Source organism: Aphelocoma coerulescens (genome assembly GCF_041296385.1).
Source record: "Aphelocoma coerulescens isolate FSJ_1873_10779 chromosome Z unlocalized genomic scaffold, UR_Acoe_1.0 ChrZ, whole genome shotgun sequence".
Lineage (NCBI taxonomy): Eukaryota > Metazoa > Chordata > Aves > Passeriformes > Corvidae > Aphelocoma > Aphelocoma coerulescens.
In genome coordinates, this window is record NW_027184085.1 from 62,791,150 (window position 1) to 62,804,843 (window position 13,694).

At 39.0% G+C, this 13,694-nt stretch overlaps 1 protein-coding gene across 3 annotated transcripts in view; it reads left to right on the forward strand.

Moving 5' to 3' along the window:
• The window catches only part of PCSK5 (proprotein convertase subtilisin/kexin type 5), a 228,352-nt gene that overhangs the window by 79,795 nt on the left and 134,863 nt on the right, over nt 1–13,694 (forward strand). For all 3 annotated transcript variants that reach the window (XM_069000752.1, XM_069000754.1, XM_069000753.1), the window contains exon 6: nt 13,221–13,309. In XM_069000752.1, the coding sequence (XP_068856853.1) occupies nt 13,221–13,309 (89 nt within the window). The remainder of the gene's footprint in view (nt 1–13,220; nt 13,310–13,694) is intronic.

A 13,694-nucleotide genomic window follows, 5' to 3' on the forward strand; every position in this document is an offset into this window, starting at 1 on the left:
ATTTTACCAATTTGTTTGGAGCAATTTTTTTCTTCACTTTCTGTTTTAACTGTTACTTAGAGTCTCTGAGTGCTTTTATGCAACATGCTTGTCCTTCAGATTGCCATACCTCAGGGGCAATGATCATACATGCTTCATTTTTTCTCTCTCAGGGTAGAACTGAAAGCATGTGTGTCAGATCTTCTAGCAGAAAACTTTATTTTCTTGAAAGGAAATTGTTATAAAAACACAGAGCACGAATCCTCACTATATACTGCATTTGATAATGTTTTTCTTTTAATGCAAAACAAGTTAACCTATGGGAAGAGGTGAGGTGTGCATTAAAATAGAACAGAAGATAAACTAAGTGTTGATGTTTTGAAGTTCTCATGTTTTCCTGTTTCAGAGTAAGAGGTCTGTTCATTTTAAGTTTTCTGAAAGTAAGTGGGATCTTAGAATTGCTGGAAACTGAGGACAATTATCCAGGCTAGAGGAGAGGCACTCTCTGTTAAGTCAATTCATCTACCCATGACAGGTGTCCTCATCACTGGTGTTTGTGATCAGTCCTTGATGACACCATTTCGTATTGACAAGACATTAAAAAAATTCATTGGACTACAAGCCTTGATTAAGTAGTCTTTTGATCTAGGTTCCAGCTTCAACAGTGGAAAATCTCATCATGAAAGTTTTGTCAGACTGCCAAAAGTTGTCTTTTTGTTAAACTCTTCTAATCTGCTCATATGTTATCACGCTGTGTTACATAGTCCCATCTGATAACCATAAGTGGTATAATTTACAATTTTTAAGAGCCATAGGAAAGACAATTCTTTGAGTACTCATGGAAAGGGAGAGAAGTGAAACAGAGGAATAAACAAACACATATTCAGCTAGAATTCCAGTTGAAAGATGAAAAAAAGTCTATTTTCTATACCCTGGTATCAGTCACTGACCAGTACTCTTTACTGCTTAACTGGTGTTTGGGGAACAGTGCTCTTCCTTTTTATGATGCATAAGACTCTTATGGTCTCAAAATATTTAACCAGAACACTTAAGGAAAGCCTTCTTTCTGTTTCTAATTATTGAAGTACCAGACAATGAGCTCACAAATAAAATTAAGTTCTGAAGCATTATGCAACTGCTTCTAGTACTTTTATGTAAATTACTGATCACAATGAGTCAGATAATCCCTTATAATTCAAAGTCAACAATAGGAGGGATACAAACTTTTCTGAATTCTTTTCTATCAAGAGTTACATGTGAAAGGTTTTTTTAGACGGTCTTTTTCCCAGAGTAGGTATTTTCTCTAAGTATGTGTCTATATTTTGAGGTTTTGAACTTAGCAGGGGAGAATTTACAGCTACAGTAGGCTAGTTTTGATATGGTAAAATGGTAAACGAGTTTCAAGCTGCTTGCATGTATATGTACAGGTCTACAGCTGAATAGAATTTGAGAGCACAAATACATTTTTTCTGTGCTTTTTGCTTTTCAGACATTATAGGTATTGGAGAAAGTTAAGAGTGGATCCACGTTGTCTATGTGGTAATTGATTTTGCCAGATAATTTCACAGTTAGTCAGCACAATGAAAGGCAGTGCAAAATGGGGTTCATTGAGACTTTTCAGCCAGCACAAGTACATTGATTACCCCTCTAATGTTTGTGGCATCAAGACAGACCTCTAATTACAGGTTTGATAAAGCAATTGTGAATCCAGTGTCAAAAGCTTTTAAATTGAAGCATTTTTATAAATATCATACTATTAGTGGTTGAACTTTGCAAAGTTATGATAGGAACTAATGTCTTAATGGCATTACTAGGGGGTTTTTATAAGAAATTTCCAGATGTTGCTTGTTTTACAAATGAAAAGATGTGCATTTATTTGTAAGGTTATTGCTGTTGGCAGGTTTATTTTTACAGCCTTGATTTACATTTCTGTGATTCTGTAATTTTTCTTAAAGGTACTGTCAGATTATTACCTTAGACACTTTAACAAAGTCAGATTTCTCTCTTGAAGACAAATTATCTTTTTTTCTTTTCCTGAAAGAAAATAATCAAGGTAGAGAAATTCAGATGTAGAAGTAAAGGAATGGGTATCATAGATGTAGATTAAACTGATGAGTACATGTTTAACCTGGTTTAAAAATTACTTGTGTTGCTATACAGACTCAAAGCAATCATCAAATCTCTGATGTTAGAAAACTGAGATAGAGACTATGGCTTGTTTACTTAGCCAGAATGTGTGATGGTGAGGCCATTGGCTAGGTTTGTCAAGGAGTGGCAAAGACAGTGTAGTGAGAAGGTATGTCTTACTTCTCCTTTCAGCCCAGACTTATGTCCCTGCACTTCTCTTCTTAAGACTCCATGAACATCAGATGAACAGCTGCTAACTTGTTCTGCAGTGTAGTGTGTGTGTGAGAATTAGACTTCTTTATGCTGAAACCCCTTTTCCAAGTAAAAGGAAACTTTGCTCCTGCTGGATCAATGACATAAGTTTCATTAAAAAGCAATTGTCGACACAGAAAAGAGTAGGACTTGAACTTATTTCAATGATTTCCTCATTCATCTTTGAAACGCATCTTTAAGGAGAAATGGAAGGTCTGTTTAATGCAAACAGCATCAAATGAAATTTAGGATTAAGCACAGTACATATCTTGCACACTGCAGTTGAAATTGTACTCAATTCAAGATTGGTAGGAAGTGTGTCTGAGCTGAAATATGGTGCAGATCTAGAGTTATGTTTATTATTATTATTAATCTTAATTTCTTTAAAATGTTGTCACAGCAGTCATCCACTATTAAAAATGGAGTATGCAGAATACGTGAAGATCCATCCATACCCTGTGTGCACATCACTGTGTTATGTGTTTTTGTGTTGTGACTTTGGGATCTTTGCATCTGTATCTTCCTTACATGAAAGAAAAATTTTCCTAAAAGGATTCCCCCAAACTGTTCTTGGGATCTCCAAAGGCTTCCAGGACTTCTTTTCCTCCCAAGGAGATCTAAGCATAAAACTCCAGATTTGTATTCTTGTATTCATAAGATATTTTTCAGTTCTGCTTAGGTGTGATTTCACCTAAAGTGATTTCACCTAGAACTGATGCAAAATATTTTTAAGAAGGTTTTGTTTTCTGTTTCATTGGTGCTTTCATTACACAGAAGTGTGGAGATTCTAAGTAAAAGGAGGTTGCTCAAGCATCTGAGGTCTCTCCAGCTGATACAGATTGGTGTCAGTGTGGATGAAAAACATGAACCCAAATATACAATGACTGATAATATACCATCATACAAATCTTGTGAAACAGAGATGTAGAATGGAAGATAAGCTACCTAAGTACAGAGTGTGTCTGTAACAGAGCAGGCTCATGGCCATGAATTTAAGGTGATTCGTTCTTAATAATAAAGGAGTCGAGGAAGGCTTGACATATTTTAAGATGGAAATCCCAAAGACAGAAGAGCAGACCTTCCCTATTTGCCAAGAGGCAAGCCATCAGGGAAGAAAATTGGCCTGGTGTAACAGGGAGCTTTTGCAGGAATTCAGAGAAGAAAGAGGGTTTATGGCTTTTGGAAGAAGGGGCAGACAACTCAGGAAGAATACAATGATGTTAGATCATGTAGAAGGAAAATTAGAAAGGTGAAATTTCAACTAGAACTCAATCTGGCCACTGCTGTAAAAGATAATAAAAAGTGGTTTTATAAATACACTAAGAACAGAAGGAAGGCCAAGGAAAATCTCCATTCTTTATTGGAGCTGGGAGAGAACATCACCAGGGATGAGGAAAAGATTGAGATACTTAACGCCTTCTTTGCCTCAGTCTTTAACAGTAAAGACAACCAGCCCCCTAAACTGGTAAACAGGGACAAAAAGCAGAATAGACCCACTGTGATCCAGAACAAAGTAGTTAGTGACTAGCTGTGCCACTTAGACGCTCACAAGTCTATGGGACAGAGTAGGATTCATCCAAGTGAGGGAGCTGTCAAAAGAGCTCGCTAAGCTGCTCTCCATCATTTGTCATCAGTCCTGGCTCACCAGGGAGATCGCGGGCAAATGGAAGTTGACCAGTGTGACACCCATCCCCAAGAAGGGCTATAGGGAAGTTCCACGGCACTACAGGCCTTTCAGCCTTACCTTGGTGCCCAGCTATAGGGGCAGTTATAAACTGATCCTCTTGAGTGTGATCACATGGCACATACAGGACAACCAAGGGACCAGGCCCAGGCAACAGGGGTTTGGAAAAGGTAAGTCCTGCTTGACCGACCTTATTTTATGACCGGCCAACCTGCCTAATGGGTGATGAAAAAGCTGTGAATGTTGTCTACCTGGACTTCAACAAAGCCTTTAATACTCTCTCCCATGGCATTCCCCTGTAAAAGCTGACTGCCCACATCTTGGTGCACTCTTCCCTGAGTTGAAAACCTGACTGGATGTCCATACTCAGAAAGTGGTAGTGAAGGATGTTGCGTCCAGTTCGCGTCCGGTCACTAGTGGTGTTCCCAGGGCTCAGTGTTAGGCCCAGTCCTGTGTAATATCTTTATTGATGACCTGGGTGAGGTAATTGAGTGTTCAGTGGGTAAATTTGTGGACGATGCCAAGTCAGGTGCATGTGGATCTGCTGAGGGGCAGGCAGGCAGGCTCAGCAGAGGGATCTGGACGAGATGTATTGATGGGTTGAGGCCAGCTGTTTGAGGTTCAACCAGGCCAAGTGCCAGGTTCTACACTTTGGTTGAAACAACCCCATGCAGTGCTACAGACTGGGGACAGAGTAACTGGAAAGTGCCCCAGGGAAGAGGACCTGGGGCTGCTGGTTGACAGCCAGCTAAACATGAGCCATCAGTGTGGCCAGGTGGCCAAGAAGGCCAGTGGCATCCTGGCTTGTGTCAAGAACAGTGGCCAGCAAGACCAGGGAAGTGACTGTCCCCCTGGTGGCCCTGGTGAGGCTGCACTTGGAGTTCTGTTTCCAGTTCTGGGCCCCTCACTTCAAGAAAGACATTGAGGTGCCAGAGCAAGTCCAGAAAAGGGCAATGGAGCTGATAAAGGATCTAGAGAGTAAGTCCTATGAGGAGCTGATGAGGGTGGCGGAGAAAAGGAGGTTCCGGGGAGACCTTATTGCTCTCTACTATTATCTGAAAGGAGGTCATAGTAAGGTGGGGGTTGGCTTCTTCTCCAAGGCAACTGGCGACAGGATGAGAAGACGTAGACTCAAACTGCACCAGGGGAGGTTCAGATTGGACATCAGAAAGAATTTTTTAGCAGAAATGGTTGTTAAATGTTGGAACGGACTGCCTAGAGAGCGGTAGAGTCACTTTCCCAGAGGTGTTCAAGAAACAACTTGACATGGCACTTAATGCCATGATCTAGTTGGCACGGTGGTGACCAGTCAAAGGTTGAACTCACTGGTCTTGAAAGTCTATTCCAGTTTAAATGGTGCTGTGAAAGAACATAGACATTAGTTTTAGTCATGGTTCTGTGTTTTATATTTGTGACCAAAACAGCGTTGATGACACGTGTTTTAGCTACTGCTGAACTGTGCTTGCCCAGCACCAAAGCCTTCTCAGTTTCTCACATTGCCCCCTTATTCAAGGAGGCTGGTGGGGGACAAGAGGCTTGAAAGTGACACAGCTGGAACTACAGATTCCAACTGATCAGGGATAACCCATGACATGTAACAGTGTGCTCCGTACTAGAGCTGGGGGGTTTTTGTTGAAGTCATTGTTGATTGGAGAGTGGCTGGGCATTAGGTCTCCATGTAGGACATACTGAGTAATTGCCTATGGTTCACTTGATTGTGTTTTATTTCTTTTTTTCCCCCCTTTATTTATTGAACTGGTTTTATGTCAAATGACAAGTTTTGCTGACATTTGCTCTTTCAATTCTCCCACCAATCCCAATGGGAAGGAGGGAGCAAGTGACTGGGTGGGAGTTAGCTGCCTGCCAGAGTCACTATCTCAGCTTTTTTAAAATATACTAGTTTCTCAGGAGTTTAGTAACTAATAGCTTTGGAAGGCTTCTTTCTGGCAGCAGATATGTGAAGCATGATTCCTGCAGGCTCAGTTTCGCTGTGAAGTTGACCACAGGATCTCTGGTGGTATAAGCTGCTTTTGCATATGTAGTAGACACATTCTGGTATAAGGGTCTTACGATCCCAGGAAGTACCCAAACATGGAGCTGTTGCAGAGCTGCTGGTCCCACGGTTGTTGTGCTGGTCCATTTGTCTTTGAAGAGCATCACATAACTGACACAGCAATGGAGGTGGGGAAAAAAAATGACGAAAAGTAGAAAACCAACTTTACTTCTTCAGATCCTTTAGGACATATCATTTCAGGTATTACATGTAACAACAGCAGATACATTTGTCAGAGGAATTTGTTGTATCTACTGATGTCAGATATGTAGGACATGATCTCCAAAGATATGTAGGATATGATCTCCAAAGCAGGTCAAGTACCCCTGAAAACCTTACAAATCAACTTGCCAGCTATAAGAAGAAATAGAGGAAAATCTTAAACCAAATAAATTACATCAGTTGGTTTCTTCATGCTCAGTTATGTTGCGGTGTCAAGTCATTTAATTCACAAGGCAGACTTCTACCATGGGCAAGCAGTAATGTGGAACAAAACATTCTTGCTTCTCATCAAAATGTTCCTGCCTGTCACTGGCTTAAATGTAGTTAGCTAGCTTGTGCAGGGTTGCTGAGAAGCTGCAGTCTGAAGTTTTACTTCTGGCTTTGTTCACAGATGTCATATGATGATTTGCTTACAGAACAAAGAAGAGTGTGTAGAACTTAAATATTTGTTCTGAAAGTTATTATTAAGCTGTGACTATTCTAGTAGAGGTATTTCTTTTAGTCTCAAATTTGCAGTTCAAGTTCTTGGTATCTCTTCAGTAGAATGAGAGTAGAAGTGACTTCTTACATACAAAAAGTATTACTTTTTAAGACTGTAGATGTTATAGTAGAAAGTGATGAAATGCATGCAGGTGCGAAGGCAAATTTGCCCAGTTTAGTTAACCACTTCTTTCAAAAGAGAGATGACAAACCACTTCATCTGTATCCCTCTCAATCAAAGCTCTTCTTACTGTGTAGATAACGTAGTGCAGCCAGTGTACAGTAACCGTTCTCAAGTACAGGAGTGTTCACTGTAGGTGGTACATTTGGAATTTTCAGCACCAACCTTCTAACAATCTTTATTCATTGTGTCCAAGCCTGTGTTTTCCAAGGATAGTAGTGTGTTGGGTAAATATGGGTGGACTTTCCTGGAAATAGTAAATACATGGCATAGCCAAAATAATAATTGTGTCATATTCCAGTTCTTACTCTAAAGCTTCCAAAGAATATTGAAAATTGTAATAGATCGTCAACTTTGGATAGCCATATATTCAGAGACACTGATAACAGTTCATTAGGGGAACAATAAATAAACCAGAAGATTAAAGTGATACTAACTGAGCATACTGAGAGTTTCTGATCTGTATAAAGAAAGATTGGGAGTGACATTAACTTGGTTTGCAATCTGAGGCCTTGTTCCCAAATTAGGATTAATTTTAGACTCAAAGGACATTAACAAAACCTTAAATTATGCTCATTATCCATATTTTTCATGTGAAGAATTAATGTAAGGAATCATTTTCCAAATCTCATCCTGAGTATACTTATATCAGGTAGAAATATTTTATTTTTGAGATGAACAAGGGTAAATTAAAGTGAAGTAAAATATTGTTAGGCTAGTATAAAAAACTGTCTGCGAAGATTTTTGCTCATTTAAATACACTTACTTTTATATCTTTCCATTTAAATGAGAGTTTTTGTCCAACCTTACAAGAAAACCATAGAGGGGCAGCCATATACCCACCTTTATTCTTTCATCTCCCCAAAGAAACTAGGTATTTCTATTTTGTGGAAATACTGTGGATTTCAGCCAGAGATATCTGAAATCCTGAATGACCCAATGTAGGTTACTTTATTGCTGTCATTTTCCGGCAGTATCAATATGTGAGAGAGGGACAGTGTCCCAGATGAGACGAAAACGTACCAAGAAAACGGTTTATTCTGTTTGTTATTTTTAGCAGGTGCCTTGGGAAGTTTCAAGGATACCTTTATTGGGCAAGAGTAGTGTTACTCTGCTGTTATTCGAAGTTAAGCTAGTAAGGTTGTTAGGATACTGCAAAATCTTAAGTTCTATTTTTGTATTGAACCAGTAATCCGAAGTGTAAAGAATTAACTAAATTAACTATTTTTAAAAAGTAATTTCTTTTTTTTCTTGTATAAAAACACATTCCTGATTTTGTTCTTTTTCCCTCATTAAGCTGCGTAATGTAGTTGTTTCCATTACCTTTTTGCTAGCCAAGGTTTGAACTTGGGCTTTTGTTTGTCCTTTTTTCTGTATGTCATGAGCAAAGTGATAAAGCTATCTAATCTCAGAGATTAGGAATGAGAAAAGTGTAGACAGGTATTTGGTTCTTCCCAAGTGTTTGTGCTACAGAATCACAGAATTAACTAGGTTGGAAAAGACCGTTGAGATCATCATGTCCCACCTATGATCCATCATCACGTTGTCAGTTAGACCATGGCACTGAGTGCCACATCCAGTCTTTTCTCAAAAACACCTCTGGGGATGGCGACTCCACCACCTCCCTAGCCAGACCATTCCAATGCCCCATCACTCTTTCTGTAAAGAAATTCTTCCTAATGTCCAGCCTAAACCCGCCCTGGGTGCAGTTTAAGACTGTGTCCTCTTGTCCTGTCACTGTTGCCTGAGAGGAGAGACCAACCCTCACCTGGCTACACCCTTCTTTTAGGCAGTTGTGGAGAGTGATGAGGTCTCCCCTGAGCCTCCTTTTCTCCTCTATTGTTTTAGGCTGTACAAAAAGAGACTGCCAGAATTGCTTGTAACCTCCATGCTCTAGGACTTTCCATCCTTTCTACAACCTCTCAAGCAACCTCCATTTGTTTATAAAAAGAACTTTTTGCTTACCTGGCAGGGGAGTCTTGAAGTCTAAGCAGCCTCATAGGCTTCAGTTTCAAAAGTAGAGAAAACAGTCCTTTTCATTAGGTATGTCTAGGTAGTCATATACTCTTCCCAGGTAATACTAGCCTTGATGCTGCTGTTGAACAGGTTTAATTCTAGAGCACAGGAACTAATCTGTACAGGTTTTACTTGCAATTTGCTTTAAATGACTAAGAGCAAGAATTGGATTGTCCACCTTAAAGAGGTTACTGTAGGAAAGGCAGTATGAGAAAAAAAGCTCAGCTGAGAGTTTTGCTGTTTCCTGGTGATTGAACTGTTTTATTTCTTCTCACCTCCAGAAAAGAGGCTGAATAAAATCTTTCCCTTTGATTAAAGCATATTAAGACATCAGTAAAGAGTTCTTTTTATTTTTAATACATAAAACTATATACTTGGTTAAATACATTATTTGCTGTCTTTATTTGGTATTTTTTATTCTATGTCATATTTTATTGGCTCCATCAGACCATCTATTCATTGTTTGTTTTGAAAATAAAGAAAGAAGGCATATTTGTTTCTTATGTTCAGTTAATTTGCCCACTCAAAAACAAAACTGTAAAATGCTAATTATATTGTAGAGGCATATTCCTTTCATAGGCGTATATCAGAACTTCACACTTGTGACAAATTAACTGCTAATAGCTAACAAATGCTAAGAGAGTGGCAAGGCAGCATTGCTGTTACACATGCTGTTATGTTTAAAATTTGCGTGTCTGACGTGTGAAATGTTCCATGTGTTTGTTTTGTTTTAATGCTGTCATCTTTGATTTTGTGAGAAATAGATGAGATATTGCAAGTTATTCTAAAAGCAGCTGCCCATAATGATGGGAAAAGTCATTAGCCTTGGGGACATTGACTGGAGACCTTCTAGTCCTGCTCTGTAACCACATTACAACACTCTGATGCTGAGAAACAGTTATCCTGCCTGTGATGACACTCAGGTCTTTGGCATTTTTCTTGATATCTCACACTGAAGATTCGTGAAACTTGTTTTTCATATTTACTCTGTCATCTTTCTCCACTGTTAATATCCAAATATCTCTCCTTTGGGAAGTAGGTTTATTAATGCTATTTTTCAGCTGTAACAGATTATGTATTAAAGGCAAGAGATTGATATTTTGCTTGTCTATGCTTTTAACTTCTGACAGTTCCTTTTAATGTCCTTATTCAGATGTTCCTAGAACAGCATCCCAACCTAGTGTCAATTTGGAAAGTGCTTTCCACCCTCCAGATTATTAGAGAACATTTATACATGAACAGCTCTAAAATAGTATTTCTTCAGCACTATATTCAGACATTACTCTGGGATGCAATAAAGTGCATTTCTGATGATTGCTGTTAAAATATGTTTTTTCTCCAGCTGTTATTGCATTGTAGCCCTTCAGATACCACATTTCCTGTTGAGGATTACATCCCAGTTTAAGAGACGACTTTGAAAACATTTGAAAGTTTAACTAAAGAAGAGTTTTGCAAAAAATAAATGCCAACTCAGTTACTTTCCTACAGGTAGCAATACCTACCCAAATTTCCATTCTTTCTCTCCCCACAGGATTGAAAATTGTTATAACACCTAATGTTCCTTTATTCCTATAATTTTCAATCTCTGCCAACCACATAGCTTAGTTCATGTTACAGGTTCCATCCCTGGGATTCTGCCCTAATTTATAACAGTCACTAAGTTGGATTTTTATTTCTTAGTACTAACACATTGTCTTTATGCATAGGAAGTTTCTCCCTCTGAGAAAAAGTGGTGTGAGCAGACCTGATGTTGCACACATTTCTTGGCCCTGGGGTAACCAACATGTTTGATGATACAGTGGAAATCTAATCTTTTTGACAAGCCCTGTTGGATGTAGCTACCAGAGTAGCAGGTATCCATATACTCCATTTGGAGCCAAGGAAAAATTTGAGCTGTTTGTTGCATTCTTCTTCAGCCTCCCTCCTCCAGGTGTGGCTTCTATCTGTTCACTTTCTCTACTGAAAGACCTTCCTCCCATCATTTCTTCCCAAACTTGGTAACCATGAGGGATTTCTTGGCAATGCAGTCTCCATCTTGGAAGCTGCAGCTTAGCCACATGCCTTTCACCAGACAGTCAGTGATTTATTAATAAATTACATGCACTAAGCTGATGTGTGCAGGTATTTCTACATTTCTAGAGACAGTCATATGTGCTTTGATGTTTGCATGATAACACTTCAAAACTTGCATGTGACACCTAACAAAATCATAATGATATCATTTTGGGTTTGGATATCATGTCTTGTAAATAATTTTTAAGACAGGTCTTTTCATTTAAACATTAGGACATTCTTAAAAGACATTACTTGAAGCACAGAGCTAGAAGACTACTTGAAAATACTTGAAAATTAGAAGGATCTTTTCAAAACTTGTTTTCATCTGTGATTTCTAAATTATTTACTTCAGGCTTTTCAAAATAAAGGAGAAGACATTAATGGATAAGACATTCAGTAAATGGATAAGACATTCATTTACCAATTAAAGTCAAACAGGCTTTTTTCAAATGAAGAAGAATTTAGCTTTAAAATTAGTCTTCATATGAAAAATAAACTTCAAATTTAGTCTTGAAAAATTTTCTGGTCAAGTTTGGCAACCAAATAATGAATTGTGACACATCAATAGGAAATTAGTTAAGATAATATAATTGTGAAATCTTGACCTGGATTCCAAGCTTCCAACTTGTCACTTTGATTTTATGAATAAAGATTACACTTTTCTTATAGGTTAGATGTATCTTATTTGTCAAATAAACTGAATTATGTTCTCTGACATTTTAGCAGTTTAGCATTGATCCCTTGTAGTGCTTATTTTTTTGTTTCTTCTTTTTTTCCCTAGTCCTAGTTGTTGGTCTTGTTTTACATTAATCCATTCCAAACAAGTGACCTTAGTGTCTCCCGTCTAAGTGTCTTAAAAGGCTAAGAGGGAAAAGTTACACTAATAATAATGAAATAAGGGAAGACTCTACCCAAAACAAGCTGTACCAAGTGAAAGCAATGGTGATTCTTTTCTGTAGTGTGAGCCTCAACTTTAATTAAAAAGCACCTGTGTTCCCCAGATGTGTGTGCAAGCAAGTCTGTCAACCCCCACCAGGAGAAGAGTGCCTGTGTACTCAGCTGATCTCATCTAGCCTTCTCTGAAGTGCTTGCTATGTAGTTTTCTATTTCTTGATTTGACTACTTAAACTTCTTTCTTTGTGGCTACCCAAGCCTTATATTATCTTTCTATCTTTGTCTCATCAACTCCCCATCTCTTTTGCTGTCTGGTCTGAAACTGTATCTCCTCTTCTTAACATCTTTGTTAAATTCCCTGCCTTCTCCCTCTTGCTTGTGTCACATTTCTGCAATGGAGCTGCTTAACTGCACATGGGTGAGGGCATGACTTACTAGCAGAAAACACCCTGTGAAACCCATGTTAAAGGCAAAAATCACAAAACATAGAAGCAGCTTCCCTGCCATGGGGACAATATGGATGGCCACCATCACCTTGTAGAGAGCACGGACCAGGGCTAGGCAAAGCATCCCACTGTGGCTTTGCACAGTGGGGAAGAGGGTGAGCAACCACTGGACATTTTGTGTTTTCCTTCAGCAACTTCTTGAAATTTAACACTTCCAGCTCAGCTCTGCTTCCAGGCACAGAGTATACCTCTGATGTGAAGGATGCTTCTGACATTTTTACTCCTCCCAGAAAGGCAGCAGGTTTGCAGGGTTGGCCCAAGGCAGGACCAAGATGTGCCTTAGCTTTGAGCATACCTGGCATATAGCTAGCCTTAGCCTCACCTCTAAACAGCAGGGTGGGCATTGGTGCAATCTCATCTTCCTCGTGCCATATTGTGTGTGCTGGAGGTTGGATGGAGATACACATACTAGCAATAGGAGCAGTTGTGAGAGAATTCTGGACAAACATTTTGTTTAAATATAGGATTTTGTTCAAAATTGAGAACCAATATCTAAGACTCCTTTCTGTTGCTGTGAATTACGTGTCATTGCTGTATGTCTTTATTACAAACTGTGAGTGTTTCCAACAGACATGAAGAGTTTAAAGTGATTGTGATAATGTTAAAACATGTTCAGAGGAATGTTGTAACATGGGTATAAATTACTGTGAGGGGTTAAGTAGTGCAAGACATTGTGGATAGTTGTTCATTTAACACCTGAGGATAAGCAAAGTCGAAGCCTTTAATCCCAATGGTTTGTACTTACTTGGAAAAATGTTTGTCTGACTGCAGGCATGGAACCCGTTGTGCTGGAGAAGTGGCAGCCACGGCAAACAACTCACACTGCACAGTAGGAATCGCCTTTAATGCCAAGATTGGAGGTATGTGAAACAATCTCCCACAGAAAAAAAAAAATGTAACCAAAGAGCCATTTGTGCTAAATGGTGCATTCAGACCTTTCTCAACAAGAGAAGGAGAATTTGTATGAACAAGCCTCACTGTGTTAGCTAGTAAAGCTCAGTTTCAGAGTGGTCGTTCAATATCAATGCTGAAGGAGTTTGTCTGTGGTGGCCCTTCTGCAGTGAAACCCTCTGAAACACTGCCTCTCAGTACACATCAAAAAATAGAAAGTGAAACTTTTGATGAAAACATGACCCCAGAATTAGGACACTGGGGTTTTCTCACAGATTCAGAGCTCTTAAGTGATGAGCTTTGACAAACCATAAGTGAAAGTACGCATCAGTAATATTGCCGTGCATATTGATC